Source organism: Ranitomeya imitator, chromosome 7, assembly GCF_032444005.1.
Source record: "Ranitomeya imitator isolate aRanImi1 chromosome 7, aRanImi1.pri, whole genome shotgun sequence".
Taxonomy (NCBI): domain Eukaryota; kingdom Metazoa; phylum Chordata; class Amphibia; order Anura; family Dendrobatidae; genus Ranitomeya; species Ranitomeya imitator.
In genome coordinates, this window is record NC_091288.1 from 35593131 (window position 1) to 35611136 (window position 18006).

Genomic DNA, 18006 nt, shown 5'->3' on the forward strand with positions numbered 1-18006 from the left:
ATATATTCTTGTTGGACTTTCCACTGCAGATTTCTGCTGCAACTTGAAACAGCTGCTTGATTTAAATGTATCTCAGGCATCACATTGTGATACCAATAGCCTGTTAAGTCCGTGGAAATGGCAAATCTCCCTGGTGAAGTCTACAAATAGAGTCTTCTCAACCAACAGCGGGATACTTAACCCTCTTGGTACCAAGGCCGTGTTGCCACTCACACCAACAGTCAGTTATTATTTCTAAGTAGAGAAGAATTACAGCGTCTCATAATCATCCTAAAAAACTCGGGAGATAAAGAAATAGTCTGAAAGGCTTTTAAAAAATACAGATGCAGTCGGGCTGAACTTGTCATTAACTATTTGGGGCATCACTATGATTGAATAAGCTATGATAACGCAGCAGGTGCGTCTGCGTAAAAGACAATTTGGACCAAGAAGCCACAATGGGCCAAAGCAAATTATCAAAATTCCGCTCTGCTACAACTCCTCATGTTAGAACTCAATTAATTTTAAATATCGAAGGCAACAAAAGACATAAAAGGCAGTGGATTGGATTTGGACACCATGGACGATAGAATATTAAGGTCTTACAAAAAGTAAGTCCATGTCTTTACGAATGAGGCATCTTTAGTCAACGGGCATCTAGTTCCATTATTACCATAATTACTGCCAAGACCAGAAAGCGTTTAAGTAACTGAGAAGAACAGCTTTCACGCCATGAATATCAAACAATTGGAAAACCTTACTAACAAACCTTTCGAGAGCCAAAACTAAAATATATTTGTACGTATGCCAAGAGTTTATAGAAAGAATAAAAAGCAATTCCTCTAACGGTATGGCTATCATGAGGCGTCATCCCTGGTTTTACAACTACACCTACAACAATCTCTTTACTTAGCGAATTCAATGACAAGAAAGTTATACGACCAATGTAGCTCTGTTACCTCTGGAAAAGAGCGCCCATCATAACAGTCAATGAGAGATCACCATCATCATCATCCACTCGACCTACTCTGCAACAGCATTTTATGGTTGTAGCCGTGTTTGCATGGGTTTCCTCCAGGTTCTCTGGTTTCCTCCCACATTCCAAAGACATACTGATAGGGAATTTAGATTGTGAACCCCAACGGGGACAGCGATGATAATGTGTGCAAAACTGTAAAGCGCTGCGGAATATGTTAGCGCTATAAAGATTATTATTATTATTATTTATTAGCATATACGAAGGATTCGTTTTTTTTTTTTTTAACAAATTTAATACTGTCTGCAAGACTCGTGATGGAAAATGCTTAGAAACGGTCTACAAATGTTACCTCCTTTTCGGGAGTATCAAGTACTCACAAACTTTTTAAAAAAAAAAAAAAAAGAAAAAAAAAAAAAGGTCCACAATATATAAATGGAAAGAAAGTAGATCAAAGATTTTGTGCCGTGGATGGGTACAGCAGTCAAAACAAACATTTTCAAGTTGCCTGAGGAAATTAATGAAATTCGCCAAACTTTGTCACAGCAAATACGTATACACTTAGCCCACGCGAGATCATTTCTGAACGCCCAGTCATTTGACGCTGTAATGAACCACGGTACACCGGCTCATGTGCAATGGTGCTGTATCAAAAAATATTATAAAAAAAAGGTCAATATAAAAAAAAAACGTGTATGAAAAAAAAGCAAACAAAGATACGATTTAAAGAAATGTATAACAATATGCAGAAAAATACAAAGCACATTACACATAAATACAAATATTATGAGCTAAACATTTGGTTTATTCATATCATAACAATAATAAAAAATAATATGTTTGGAGAATAAAAAGCAACAAGTGGCACTGAATTTTTGTCTTCTTTTTTAAAGAAAATAATCACCAATTTCAATTAAAAATGCCCTCAACTATAAAACGATACACATTGTATGTATTTATAAAAAGACAAATCCCTTAATTACCAGATTTCAGCGAAGAGGATTTTCTGCGACATGAAACCGCTACTGTTACAGGAATTAAAAAGCACCTGAAGAATACACAGCCTAAAAATAATCTAATGAGCACCAAGAATCAAGGACAAGTGCTCAGAGATTCGGAAAAGAGGCAGAAAAAAAAAAAAAAAAAAATGGCCGAAGAAGCATTGATGAGCAACACAATTATTTGTAGCGTTAGCGGCGCACTCGTAATAGAGGAAAACAACTGTTCCCATAAACATTATTAGATTTTATAACCTAGAGAGGGGGGACAAAATAAATAAAAGGATTATTAAATTGGTGATATAACAGACAATTCGGTGTCACGCCGCCATCGTGCAGCGCATGGGAGGGAGGGAATATTTTATTAGGGAAATCATCTCCAGCTCGCCTGGATGGGGTTAAGTGAAGTCATTTAAGATCCTCCGCAGGTGACATAATTTAACCTCTTTGCTACAAACAGGTATTGGGCGAAACTATTTTCCTTATGAAATATTTACAGACCCGGTTTCGTTGCAGACTGGGAGCTGAATGAAGAAGGGAGATGCCCTTTTCTATTAAAAAAAATAAATAAATAAAAAAGCTTGTTAACCTTTCAGGTGCCAGCGAAGGGTAAGGGCCTACGGGCGCCCAAATATTGTCTCCCTGCAATACAACTCATTAGTAGAACACCTATTCGGTTTTGGTGCAGCGGAGTCGATGTTCTCGCTTAACCCTACAGAACAGAGGAGCGTTATCACTTTATGCAGTCCTATGTAAAAGTAGTGGTAATCCGGTGTAATATCGCCATGGGTCGCACCAAATTACCTATAACAAGACATAGGCACCCACTTTCATCGCACTTAGCGAGACCCCCCTATCGTCCATAGATTGTTAACCTTTTAGGTGCCAGAGAGCTAAGGGCACAAAAATATTGCAATATTGCTAATTATCATAACATCTCCGAGATCTCAATTTACACAACCACGCACTTTCCATTTCTACTCGCCGCTTCACGATCGCAGCAGTCCTACGTAAAACACGTTATTTTTATCACAAACTCTGCTCTGCTGCACCTTTATGTATTAAGGCAACTTAAGTAAAAAGTATGAGCACCACGTTAAACTTTTTTTTTTTTTTTTGCTACTAGCAAAGTCTAAGTGACAAATATTAGATTACTCGGTGATAGTGAAAGGGTTAAACCCCCAAGGATTGGAGCAAAAAAAACATGCTGGCGTGGAAGATTTTTCAGCCATCCTAGTCCCATTATGTGACAAATCCCAAGCTTTAGAATGATTCTTTCATAGAGGGAAGCGGTGTCAAAAAAAAAAAAAATCCCCTTTTGTTCAGGCAAAACAAAAACAAAGAATTAACAGCAGTTTGTGTCTCGCTGTGAACGAAGTTAATATCCACCATCGCCGCCGCCGCTGCTGCTGCTGGAGACGTGAATGCAGAGTTCCTGGCAACAGGCAGCATTTTCATGCTGAAGTAATTACAACACATTTTCGTATTAGCGTTTCCTAATTGCAGGAAATTAGACTCATGCTTTATTAAGACAAGCATTTCATATATAAAGAAAGCACAAAAAAAAAAAATACACAGGCCTGACATACTCTATGGCTCCACAGAAAATAACTGCACGGAAGATTACATCTAAAAGTCACCCAATGTTTAAAGGGGGTAGGAAATCCGGAGCGACATTATAACGTGGACCCGGGTATTATGGGGACGGAGCAAACGGGACGTTTAATGGAGGGAAACAATGCAAAATGTTACAGGAGAGAGAAATAAAAAAAAAATATATATATATATATATATATATATATATATATATATATATATATATATATATATATATATATATATATATACACATATATGTATCTATCTAGCGCATATACACTGATGTATAGATAGACAGCTAGAAGTTGATCAATAGATACTATAACTATCAGATCTATAGATGGACAGTATAATAAAGATAGAAAATTGTATGCGTGTATATGTACATATAATACATTGCATATACAGACAGCTAAAAGTTGATCGATACTGCAATAATTAGATCTATAGACGGATATTATAAAGATAGACTGAATGTGTGTGTGTGTGTGTGTGTGTGTGTGTGTGTGTGTGTGTGTGTGTGTGTGTGTGTGTGTGTGTGTGTGTGTGTATATATATAATATAACACACGTCTATCTTTATAATAACCGTGTATATAGATCTAATTGTTGCTGTATCTATCAACTTTTAGCTGCCCACGTGTATATGCAGTATTATAGAAAATTGTATGTGTATATATATATATATATATATATCTTTATAGTCCATCTATAGATCTGAGAGTTACAGTATCTATTGATCAACGTCTAGCTGTCTATGTACACATCTGTGTATATGCAATATTTATATAATATAGACATACATACACACCATTCTGAATGAATATATATATATATATATATATATATATATATATATATATATATATATACACACGTGCGAGGATAGGTAGATTAAAGGTAGCATATCCGGATTTCCCAGAAGATGTTAAGATAAAGCTACATGCAGTCCTATGTAAAACCACAGAAACATAGTTGTAATTACCTGACATATTCCCAACTGGCGGCCCTGTCTGCGTTGATAAGTGTGTAATTAATATATCTATTTTTTTTTTTCTCACCATGTCTAATATGGAGTTCTGCTCTTAAAATAAAAGTGTCACAATACAACTCTGATGCGACATGATATAGTAATCTAGCCCTCAGCACAGGATTCCCGGTCCTACCATCTGCCTGCTCACTAACTGTTACTAATAATTACATATTTGGATTATTTCTTGCTATATTGAACAAATCCTGTACAATATCGAACAGATACAGACATCTTGGATACGTTGTACTATTAGTTATCCCAGAGCTGTAGGAAAGCCACAAAAAGACATAAAACTTCATCCTAATATTAATAGTACATGTTGAGCATTGATTAGCCCCTATAGATATCTCCAGGCTTCGTCTCATGAGTGGCAAGCAGAAGATGAACTGCATCACTGTGCAATGTGCAAACACGTGGAGTTACCATTATGAAGTGAGCGGGAAGTCACAATCTACCAAATCTACCATTTGCACCCACATGTCCCCGGCCTGTAAGGCAACATTCTAAAGAAAAGGGTTAACGATGGGTCCTGTATATATATATATATATATACACACACACACACACACACACACACACGTCTGTCCAGTTATATTGCTGTTGTGACATTTCCAGCTCCATCTTTAATCTACGACGCAGAGAACATCTTCTGATCGTTCAGTCCACCCCATTGTTACATATCTGACAATGAATTGAGCTTCTGGGTTTAGTAAAACTCCTCTTTTCTCCCCCTCTGTAGGAAATGATTTTCTATACAACAATTTATCTGTCTATGGACTATAGAAATTCTCCTTGCGCAGATCCATTTCCTCGCGTTTTGCCATCAGTGACTCCGTGAGAAGAATCTACAGATGAATCAATTATTTAAGTTGTGCTAATCAGAAGCATACTGGACTGTAATGCCTCTCCAGGGTCTCGCAGCCAGAGAGCTCGCTTTATCCCCAAAAATCAATATATCATGATATAATCCAAAGGACTCAATCAGCACTCCGACAAGAAGTATAGATTAACCCTCTCAAAACGTAACCGGAACGCAGGGAAGGGACTACAAAGTTTGGTTTGTTAACCCCTCTCATGCTGGGCTAAAACTAACTTTGGAACCCAGGTTGTTTTTTGGCGATGGCGACAAGCCTTTTCTTATTTGCTTACTTAGTCTTAAGGACTTCACTTTTTTTTTTTCTATTTCATACAACTCTGTTGATTGGTTGATTAATCGTTGATTAGGAATGCGGCAAGATCAATCATTTTCTCCAGCTCTGCATGAATACTTGCCGCTAATTGAATCTGACAGTCCAGATTTTTCCCTTCCACTAAATTTAAAATACAAACACATGCAGGTCTCCGGTAAGGTCTCTGGTCAAAACGAGTTCAACAGTCACAACAGTTCCAAATGGAAAGGAGAGGGGGGGTTAAAAGAGAAAAAAAAAAAATGAAAATTTCTCAATCACCCCCCCCCCCACCCCCAACACACCAAAAAAAAAAAAAGAACAAAACGACAACAGGGTTGGACTGGAGAAAATTACTGACACCTAAGTAAAGAAAGACTAATTTAAACAAGAAGCTGAAGAATGCAAAAGTCGAGGTTGAGTTTTAGCCTAAATGATACAATGTACCACTTGGTTTGGAAGGACACAAAGAATTCAACTAAATATCAGACTTCGGATTGTTACCAATGGGAAACAAAACTCTGCTTGGCTCTAAGCAATTAGGAACAATTATAAGTCTAATTAAGAGGTTAAAGTGTAGGGTGGGTGGGGGAGGGGTCGTTCATATAACGGTATACGTCACATAATACTAGACTTAAACCTAAGTTTCGCAAGTGAACGTGAACCATCCTAAAAGCATTTAGCAACAACCTACTTCATTAAAAAAAAAGGGAATATAGAATAGTCGTACGACATATAGCTACATAATTGCAAGAAGTAAAAGAGGAAATGGAGAGTAATCAATCAAGTCGAGATTCCCATTTGCAATTCCCATGGCTACAATCGGAAGGGTTATCAATGAAGTAGGCCAAAAAGTAGCAATGATAAAAGAGAAGGTTATTTTCTTTTTTTAGATTATATAAACTACAGATATCTCAATTTAGCTTTCTCGACCTAATAAAAAGTAGCAAAGAGTTATAGGTGCAGGCAACAATTACACTGACAAACGGTGCCAAATGCGATTTTAATGTGTGTGCATGCTCGCCTTTTTTTTAATAAATGACTGGTAAGTCACCTATTTCACAGCAAACATTGTTATCTCAATGTAAATAGTCAGGATAATAAAAGATGTTTAAGTCATAACTTTGCAGGGTTTTTTTATGATAATAAACTCGAGCGTGTAAAAGGGGTGGGGATATTAAAAAATAATAATTAAGGCTATTGGGTAATTCACAAGTTCTTTCAGAACTAAGAATTATTAAAAAAGAAAAAAAAAAAAAAAAAAAAAACAGAACACAGACTCCAAGTCTTAAGCTAAAGCCTGACATAAATCACCAAACAAGATGCAATGTCACCAATGTAAACAAACATGTAACATACACACACAGACTGGCATCACATGGATACAATTGTACTAAAACAGAACATTCTTGGCTCGGAATGTGATGTCCATGTGATAAAAGAAATAATTAAGTGTTTTTTGTTTGTCTTTTTTGCTTTAAAAAAAGAAAAAAAAAAAAAAAAAAAAACACATCTCAGCGAGTTCTTATTTTTGTTTTCTCAACTTGTTTTATAAATTTGGGGATTAAAAAAAAAACATCAAAGCAGTGTCCACATAGAAGCCAAGTTTTAGAGGATCAGTGTGACAAGTCGCAGCATGATAGATGTTGTTCTTGATAAACGACTTGTTCAAAAGACACACTGTAGCTTTCATTTCCTGACCAAAACACACTTTTAATTTGCAACAGCAGAGAAGACAGGAGTGTGAGTCAGTCCCTAATTCCCAGCTTTTCAGGCCCAAAACAAAATACCACAACTACCCTGCATTCTCAAGGCAATATTTAACTCTGGGAAACTTAATTCTTCTCCCCCCAATAATCCAATACAAATTATAAATATTTATTACTGCACTGTATCAATGTCACTCTTATCTCTTAAAAATATTTGCACTGCTACATAATGTACAGATGTATATTTTGAAAAAAAAACAAACTTAAAAACGATATATATATATTATATATATATATATATTTTTTTTTTTTTTATTTATTTTAAAAAAAAAATCATATCTTCCACATAAGTTGAGGTCTAAAATAATGCCCACTTTGCAGACCTTAGCACTCTCTACTATTGCTTATTTCAAATTTCTAAATGTAATATCCCTCTCATCACCAAAAGAAGTCCAATCTGTTCAGAATATATATTACAGCTTTAAGATCACACAGGGAAATCTCCCATCTGGCAATCAAATTCGCTTCAACAGCTCGGGGAAGGAGAGAAAAAAAAAGAAAAAAAAAAAAGGGTTCTGCTCTCTACAGAACATTTCCCAGTGCAGATTATGTGCATGCAAAATAAACAGTCTACTTATTGATCTTTTCATGTCAACAAGCACCACAAATGCAAAATAAAATCCAATCATTTAAAGAAGTGTGCATTCAGTCCTTCTACGAGTTACCGAAATAGATAAAAATATAAAAAATTTAATATGTCAAATTTTTTTTTTTTATTATCATCATTTATCCCCACTTTATAATACTATTGTACAATGCTTTATTACGTTATTATGGCCTGCACAACATCTTCAGTGATAATCTCTTAATATCTAGGAATTTATCCTGCAGCTGTAACAAGCTAATTTTTAACATGATACAGAAATATTTAAAAAAAAAAAAAAAAAGACAAAATCTCCTGAAATCCTTCCTCCTGCACCTCCACTGACCTTTAGTAAAGTAAGGTGGTGGATAAGGAATGAGAAAAGGTTAAAAAAAAAAAAAAAGTCAGAAGATGTTTTGCTCACACAATTAGAAACTAAATAATAATAAAAAAAAACATCAAAAAGAAAAACATTAAAAAAAATAATGATAACCTTTGGCAACCAGATCATTAAGCAAATCGATCACCAGCTATTTTGGAGTTGTAAACAGGATTTTGCCAATTATATTGAAATGGTTATAATGAAACAAATGAATCAAGGGCAAAAAAAAAAAAAGTAAAAAAAAAAAAAAGTTAACAACATACCATACCTCTATTATTACAGACAAAATAATAATTAAAGAAAAAAAAAATGAACTTTTCAACTGCAAGTTCAGGCTATGACCCTAGAACTGAGAAAACTTGCTTATTATGATGAGATCTTTGATAATAGCGGAGTGTCAAAAATAATTATACTAAAAAAAAATAAAAAAGGGCAAAATGGAAAAATTTAAGAGAAGTTCTTTTTGGAATCTCTGAGTATTTGCATACATGAAGTGCAAACAGTTCAACTTCTCCCCCCCCCCCCCAAATGCTATTAAGCTGTCATTATTATATTACACACATGTGAAGTAAATTCCAAAACTGACATACCATATACACTGCTGCTGCTGATCATGTCTTTAGTGCCAGCAAAAGAGGCGGAATGGGATTTTTCACGAGCAGGAATTCCAAAGGTTGATTTTCATTAAAGCCACTTTTTTTCCTCTCAGCTATCAAATGTCACTGCCTTGAAACGTGGGCCCTTTCGTCAGGTATTCATTTAACCTACATGCATATAATTAAGGGTGGAAAGAAAAGAAAAAAAAAGAAAAGAAAAAAAACACAGATCAACATCAAGAGATCTCACATCACAAAAGAAAAAAAAAAGGGAGAAGTGTAACAAAAAGCAGAGGAGATACAAAACTGGAACATTCACTCTCATTCAAGCCAACAGGAATAACATGACTTTATTAAATTAAGTATCCAACCTCCCCCCCAGATAACACTATACCCACCATGCTGCCTAGCTCCCCCCTCCAATAAAGCTGAATTCCTGCTAACACAGCCCACCACTGTTACACTTCTAAACTTTCTTTGCAATGACCCCCCCAAACCCAGTTGTGACCCACTAAAGTTGCACTCTTAAACTCTTGCCACACCCAACTTTCTAAAGCCATATTTATAATTTAGTAGCCATTGCAACCTAACTAGCCCTGTGTCCATGAATGACTCCTTTTCTGCAGCCAGAGAAAGAACCTGAAGACAGACACTGAGCAAAAAAAAAAAAAAAAAGATACAAAGGTTCCAAGACATTTCCTGATTAGTGTAAATATTTACAAACTCGTTCTATACAGTGTAACTGAACTGGCTGCAGAAAGAAAACACTGCAGCAGCAGCCCCACAATGAGGAGGATAGGAAGGAGCCAACACTTACCTGCATGTGGAGCACTGGCAGCAGATGGGTTACTGGAGCATTGATCTGCTGCATGAGCTGATGAATGGGGGAAAGAAGCAGCAGCAGAGAGTTCTGCACATGCTGCAACAGAGGAGGACAGTCCCTCTGCTCTAGCAATAGGGATTGTTATTTGCAGTCTCCAAAGGAAACAATCAATGCAGATTTAAAGAGGGGAGGAAAAAAAAAATAGAAAAAAGCCTTGAAGTTTTTAATTTGTGTTTCTAGCATAAACCCCCTCACCACCAGGGTTGCAATCTTGTTTTCCTTGTATGTGGGGGTTGGACTGGTGGAAGCATCAGGCTGGCTTCTGATGGATGTGCAGTGGTCACTCCCCTTGTCCCTGCCCCTCTCTCTGTCTCCTCAGCACTTCCTCCTCTGTGCAAGGCTCACTGACCAAATGCTTAGACAACAAGCCTCCATGAATTTAGCTCAGGCTTTGCATTGTGCAAGGAGAGAAGGAGATGAAGCTTTCTCCTTGTGATCCCCAGCAGCAGCAGGGATACAGGAGGCAGCAGCAGGGATACAGGAGGCAGCCAGCCTGCACCATGCAGAAGGGGGTGTTTACAGAAGGCCTGATTGATGGCTATGCACTCACACACTGGGATTTTCTAGCAGAGGCTTTGCATGGGGTACTTGCCAGTGATTTACTGCAGTACATGTGTGAAGCAGGGGCAGCTTCCCTGCTCTTTTGTCTGGGGCGGGAGAGAGTGGCAGGAATGATACTGGATGCTGCACATATTATTAAACTTAACACTTCTATTGTTTTTGTAGGACAGAGCTAAAAAACACAGCTGCTGCAGAAGCTCTTTGCGGCACGTGGAAAATGAATGCTGCCTATTTTTAGCTGGATTTAAGAAATCCTTATAAAGCAAAGTAGAATTGAGTGTGTATAGATAGGAAATGGACATAGGGAGATGTAGGAATTGCTTAAGTTTCACTTGTTTAGTTTTATAGTTCTATTTTTTTTTTCCATCATAGTTTGAACATTTCTGAGAAGGACAGAAGTGTGTGCGGATATATACATATATACTATATATATTAGTACTCTTAACACAAGACAACCTTCCGGAAGAGAAAAAGATAGGTATTAAACAGTTTTGGGACTTCATTGAAACATATCAGGGAGACATCAGCGCATGTTGCCAATTTTTCTTTTCCCCTTTGTTAAAAGTAAAACAATATGTGTATATATATATATATATATATATATATATGTGCACAAATACTTTTTTTTTACTATTTAATTACATTGACGACTATGTTTCACTGTTGGGTAAGTCGTGGTTTATGACAGATTTATGATAGTTGTATTCTAAAGATTAAAAAAAAGTATTTTTGTTTGCTTTTTATAATATGCAGGTTTCTTTGTTGTTGTTTTTTCCCCATTTAAGACAAAGTGGCAAACTGTGGTTTCAAAATCTAAAATATGCCCTAATACTTTTTCACCAAATTGTGTTTTTTTTAATTTGTTTTTCTAATGCTCCATTCACTAGAAATACACATAAGGTGATTGTGGAAGCTGAGGAATACCTCCTATCAGTCATTGAGGTATATAAGGGTGGATCATTGAGTTAACATTTGGGTTAGTCCAAGGGTGTTTCCATCTCATTATGATGATGATATATTGCTCAGACATGTAATTACCTTATGATTATTGGAACGATAACTTATGGGATCCCTTCGAATTTTGGGCTGTGGCACCTTCTCCGTTTTTCTTCCGCACATCAATGCTTCTATATAGGTACTGTGCAGGAAACTGTTGCATAGCTCAAATCAAATACATGGAGCTGCTTCTAGTTCCCTGCAGGCCTGGGGGCTGCAGTGCTGAAAAAAAGTGAAGGGTCCACAGGGCTAAATCGGAGCTGCTGGATCTTTATCCTCAGGATTTTGTAGGGGTCCTGGAGGTCATAGGACCACCAATCATGAAGTGATAATATACCATCACTTTGTGAGAGGGTAGGAGGAATACACCTTTAGGCTACCTTGACACATCATTTTATTGAGGTGGACTAGTTTGACGCGTTTCGAAAAGAGCCATTGTGGATTTTAACAAGACTTTCTGGCGCAGTTTTTGAAATATTATATTACATATTTTTGACGAGTTTTTCTGCACTCTTTCCCCCCACCCAGGCTTTGGACTTTACAGCTTCAAATTTGAAGCAGATTCCGCAATGAATTTGCATCAGAGAAGGGACATGTGTCGCTCCTTATTTTTTATTTGATGAGGTTTCCAAAACCAGTTTTAAAAAAGCATGTAGCAAACTTGCAGTATGAACAGCACTGTCAATTACCCATTGAGATTAACAGAAAGCATGGTCAAATGTTTGAAGAGGATATTGAAGTGGATTTGCTTAAAATCCACGTAAAAACAAAACTTTGCGATCATGTAGTACTTTTATAGGGCTTGTAAACCTAGCATATATTTATTGTGGTCGATGGGCAGCACACTGACTAATCTGCGTGCCCGTGCATGTCAATAGCAGGCAGCCCGTGTGCTCATCAACCATAGAGATGAGCACACGGAACCAATCACAACCGCAATATGTTGATTTTACTGCCCTGAGTTTTGATACAGCTCTGTGAATCTGGTCTAAAGTTGTCATAGACCTTATTATTCTTTTTTTCTGGAATACCTTAAGATGTGTGATCATTAGTGGTTTGGTCCTCACTGATGAGCATAATGTAGAAAACACAGCATTTTCTGGTGTGCCACCACAACACTTTTGATGTTTCACTAGAAGCAGGAATTCATTGCTGATGTTGCACATTAAAGATCATCTGTCAATAGAATCGACCTTTCTATCATAAATGTATCACTGGTGGGTGTGGAACACGGGCCAGGCTAAGGCTAGGTTCACATTGCGTTAGGGCAATCCGTTAAGCGCATAGTGCTAGCGGATTGCGCCAACACAATGTCTTTGGAGAGGTCACGTTTGTCATCCCCGCTAGTGCAGATCCCCGATCTGCGCTAGCGAGGAACGGACCTCGGACGCACCTCAGACGCTGCACGCAGCGTCCGAGGTCCGTCACAAAAGAACGGCAATCGCTAGCGCGTGCCGAAAATGGCATGCGCTAGCGATGCACTACAAAGAGAAATCACATTGCTGTCAATGGGTGCGCCAACGGACCCGTTGCATGGCGTTAATTGCAACAATTTCGCCGTGCAACGCTGTCCGTTAGCGTTAACCCATTAACGCAATGTGAACCTAGCCTTACCCTGGAGAGCATGACTGTCTACCAGGTCTTCACTAGGGCCTCTGATGGTGAGGATAAACTGGATTACTGGTAGACACCAGGCACCAACCCAGGGCAATCCCTGGGAATGCAGCAGCTGACTGAGGAGTCAGAGGTGCAGGTAGAAGGTGCAGGAGGGTGAGACAGAGGCGTAGTCAGACTGTCCGAGGTTGGGGCAGGCAGTGCAGGATCAGACTACAAAGCCGAGGTCAGAGAGGACAGGTATACAAGACGGATCGATAATGGGAGAATCAATACAAACTCGAAAACAGGACACTTGTTGTTCTGTCTCCCTGAAGCATCTTGTCTGATTTTGTTTTTGTTTTTTTTTAGGCACATCACAGTTATTTTTCAAATTTTACCTATAACCTAATGGCGGCTTCCAAGTGGAATCATAACTGTGGGGAGCTCTCTGTCGATCAGCGTGACATCTGTAGTCAAGTTCCATCAACAGAGCAGCCTGGAAGAGAAAGAGCTGATCTGTTGATTTGAACAACAGAATTGCTGGTAAGAGCAGCGTGTGGTCGCTCTCAGCTGACGCCTGGCAGAACAGGGGCAAGTAGCAACTATCTGCCTATTAGTTTTTAGGCCCATAGTAAAAAAAAAAAATGTTCCAGAAAACCTCTTTAAAGATGTCCACTTCATTTTTATTTTAGAAAATATGTGTGACTATAATATATAAGTACTTCAGGTTCCTCTCCTTCCTCACAGGCTGCACATTTTTCCTGTTCTTAGAATGGCTACTGAGGAGCACATTACCAGACCTGTGTTTAACCAATACAAGACTAGACCACCCCTCCCCCCCATTCCTGATTGGGCACACTTTTTTTCTACATCCAGTTTAAGGAACTGCACAAATATTCCTATTTCATATATTAAGTCAATTTTGTTTGGGGGAGGGGTGGTTTGTGGTGTTATTTTTATGCTAATTTTCTACTTTTTATTTTTAGCTTATATCTGGCAATTTTGGTGGTAATGGAAGTACCGTATACGTCTGTGTTTTTCTTGTGACCACGAAGGGCCACTAAAATACATTTTTAAAATGTGCTCACTTTTCCATAGCAATTATTTTTATAGATCACGGCACTCACCAGTCTTCACCGTGATTCGTACTTTATTAATAGATACAACTTGTTAAAAATCCATGGCCGGAGTTGAATGAGCCGTAGCTCGTGTGAGCAGGGGGGTCAGGACGACGATCGTTTCGCGCTGTGCTTGCGCTTCAACAGGACCTGTTGAAGCGCAAGCACAGCGCGAAACGATCGTCGTCCTGACCCCCCCTGCTCACACGAGCTACGGCTCATTCAACTCCGGCCATGGATTTTTAACAAGTTGTATCTATTAATAAAGTACGAATCACGGTGAAGACTGGTGAGTGCCCTCATTTCTTGTATTGGATCGTATTGAACACTGTTTTTTCTGAGGAGCACCCGAAGTCAGGATTCGTTGGAGTTGTGCTTCTATTTGTCGGATCTGTTGACACAGCCTGTCAGATGTTTTAAGCCATCGAGGATAGTGCCGCTCGGCGTGTTGTTTCTCCGGCTCTTGTTGTATTTTTATAGATCAGACTTTTTTTTTTGTACCTATGAGGACGGGCTAGTAACATCAGTTTGAATTGACAGTGGCTGCTTTTTTTCGGGTTTTTTAATTCATTTTTCCCCCATATTTCGCCCCAATGAGGTCATGAAAGGCCTTTGGAGGGGTGGGCATGTCATCATTAAAAACATTTTTTTTCCTGATCTTTCCTTTTACTGGGACTGGTAAATTATCACCAGTTCAATGGAAACCGGTTGCATTACAGAGCTGACTGGGCCTTCTAGGACACAGAAGCCCCTGGTCTCTCCATACACCAAGCAATCGCGTGGCTGTTGGTCTGGAGTAGGAAAATCTGCAGCATAATGCAGCACTAGGTTTGTAAATGAGATTTTTAACAATCTCATTTGCAAATTGCCAATTTTTTTTTTTCTATGTGTTCATTGACCTGCCAAGAAAATCTGAAATCGTGTCAATTCTTTCTTCAGAGTCTCAAAGAGGACTCCCCAACTTGTAATACAAGGCTGAAATCCACACATTTGGGGGGGAAAAAAATGCAAATTCTCTCCTGCAAATCTGCTACTTGGGCATTTTCCCTACTACTTTATTCTATCTGCTATTTTTTTAAATTGTTTTTGTTTCGAGAATCCACTGCATTTTATAGTAAAAATCCCGGTTGTTGCAGTGATGTAGCATATTTGTGTAGCGTGGACTTGCACATTCTCAGATCCGCAGCTTGCTTTCTTTACATAGTGCAGAAAATTTTGTGCAAAATGTGGATATGGTTTTGAAGACCCCCCCATCCTCTTATATTGTATGGTAATTTATTGTACAGGGTGGGCCATTTATATGGATACACCTGGGTGGGCCATTTGTAAAGTTGCATCCAAAATGGCTGACTTCAAAATGGCCGCCATGGTCACCACCCATCTTGAAAAGTTTTCCCCCTCCCTTATACTAATGTGCCACAAACAGAAAGTTGATATCACCAGTTCCATTTTATTTAGGTGTAACCATATACGTGGCCAACCCAGGTGTATCCATATAAATGAACATCCAAAGAAAAAAGAAAAGGTGGCACTCACCAAGCAATGTATTAAAAATTCTTTATTCTTCTATATATCGGAGTAAGGACATGCCTTTCGGGCTGCAGGTAAAAGAGAGGGTGCGGGGAGTGAACCGGATGACGGCCGGTACCTGGACCCGTTGAAGCACATCGTGCGCGAAACGGCCGTCGTCCGGTTCACTCCCCGCACCCTCTCGTTTTACCTGCAGCTCGAAAGGCATGTCCTTACTCCGATATATGGAAGAATAAAGGATTTTTAATACATCGCTTGGTGAGTGCCACCTTTTCTTTTTTCTTTAGATGTTCAATACGAATTACTTTTTGGTAGAGCACCACAGAGCGATTGCATTCCACCGTTGGTCCGATTGCCATGAGAGGCTTTGATTGTTGCAGTAAATTGCTCACTTGAAGGCCATCAAAAACCACCTATCCTGGTGCCGTCATACTTTCTTCTTTTTATATGTATCCATATAAATGGCCCACCCTGTACTTTTTCCAGTGTGGAGCCTGGACTGAAAATCTGTAAGGCTAGGTTCACATTGCGTTAATGCAATCCGTTTAGCGCATACGCTAACGGACTGCGCTGATGCAATGTTCCAAAAGGGATTGCGTTTAGCGATCCCGCTATGCCAGACGCCCGATCTGCGCTAGCGAGAAACGGACCTCGAACGCTGCAGACAGCGTTCGAGGTCCATCCTAAACTAACGGGACATCGCTAACGTATGCCAAAAATGGCATACGTTAGCGAATGCGTTAGTTACATTGCCGTCAATGGCAGCGCTAACAGATCCGTTACATTGCATTAGTGGCGTTGTGTAACGGATTCCGTTAGCGGACTGCCACTAACGCAATGTGAACCTAGCGTAACAATTCTTACTGTGTATGGACTCGCATTAAAAGAAAACGTTTTATCTTTTCTCCCTGTTGGATCTGATCCTGTTTTTGCCAAGCTGGATACATGAATGACGCGAGTCCATCTTAAGAAGAGTCGCTTCAGTTACGCTTCTCTTCTTTCATTTTCATTCTTTTGCATCATTTTCTTCAAAATTTTGTCAATAACATTACAGTTTAGCTCTTGATGAAAGGAATACAATGCCTGTCTGTGCTATTACTAATTAGCCAGCAGAGGTAACAATGTTCCTGTCTATGCTTCTCTCTGTTTGAATCGGCTTCTGTCTGAACTGAGTAAATTATATTAAATGGTAACAACTGTCTGTTGTGCTTTTATGTGACAGAAACAGTAACCAAGTTCCAAAAAAAAACTCCAAAAAGAGATCTCTCCAGGCGGGGGTTCAGGTCAATGTATCTTTTTAAACAAGAAGCATCAAATATTTAAATCACGATACGTTCTCCTATGAAAACGACAAATCTCTCCCGGCTTTTATTTAAATCGTAGAAGGTTTGATAACTTTGTCGAATTAATCTTATACCAAAGGAGAACAAGACTGGTGCTTTTACACCGGTGTCACCACCTCCAGCTGTTTAGTTCATAAAACATCACAATGGCAAACTGTGTAAAGTACATGAAAAATACTGTTAATAAAAAAGTGGCTACACATGAGGCAGACCAAAGATTTTTCTTTTATGTAACAAAATGTGAAAATGACATTGAAACAGGAATTCTGAAAAACTGGGTACTATTTCTCCTTGTGGAGATGGCCAGCTGGCATAAAGTGTTTTGCGCCAGCAATGTAACCTGGGATATAAGGTATGCAAATTCAAAAGAAACATTTTTTTCATTATAATGCCACCAATTGATTGTAACTGACCCATGAGACATTATCGAACCTACTGATGAACAGATCTGCTGGACTTCCAGTTTGGCAGTTTGCTCTAATCTGTCCAGGATATTAGTTTTGCGCCAAATATATTTCCTTCAAATCAAATGTTAAATCAATAAATTCTTGTACCCAATAACACCAGGAAAAAAAGAAGAGATCCAGAGTAATAAAATATATAACTTTATTAATGACGATTAAAAACAGTTACATACACAAGAAATGTTAAAAAAAGGAAAGTGCCTCACAAGGGAGACGCCACCGACTCGTATGAAACAATTATAACAGAATATCTATCAAAATTAATTAATGCTACAATGTGGGATAATGATACACAAAGCCAGCAAAAAAAGAGATAAGGGCATTGAAGCAGGATAGAGAGATCAAGACATAATGTGCATAAGCGTGTATCCCTGCACCCCGACGCGCGTTTCCACTCTGGCTTCTTTTGGCGCTGGCTTCTTCTTGACTCCCCTT

The 18006-nt window shown here is 38.5% G+C and overlaps 1 protein-coding gene across 1 annotated transcript in view; it reads right to left on the minus strand.

Annotated features, from left to right (window-relative positions):
* FIGN (fidgetin, microtubule severing factor) overlaps positions 1–10507 on the minus strand; it is a 185413-nt gene extending 174906 nt beyond the window's left edge. The window contains exons 1-2 of the mRNA XM_069733058.1: positions 9898–10507; positions 9075–9248 (exon numbers count right to left, since the gene is read on the minus strand). Coding sequence (XP_069589159.1) covers positions 9075–9099 — 25 coding nt within the window. The 5' untranslated portion in view covers positions 9100–9248; positions 9898–10507. The remainder of the gene's footprint in view (positions 1–9074; positions 9249–9897) is intronic.
* Positions 10508–18006: the final 7499 nt, after the last annotated feature.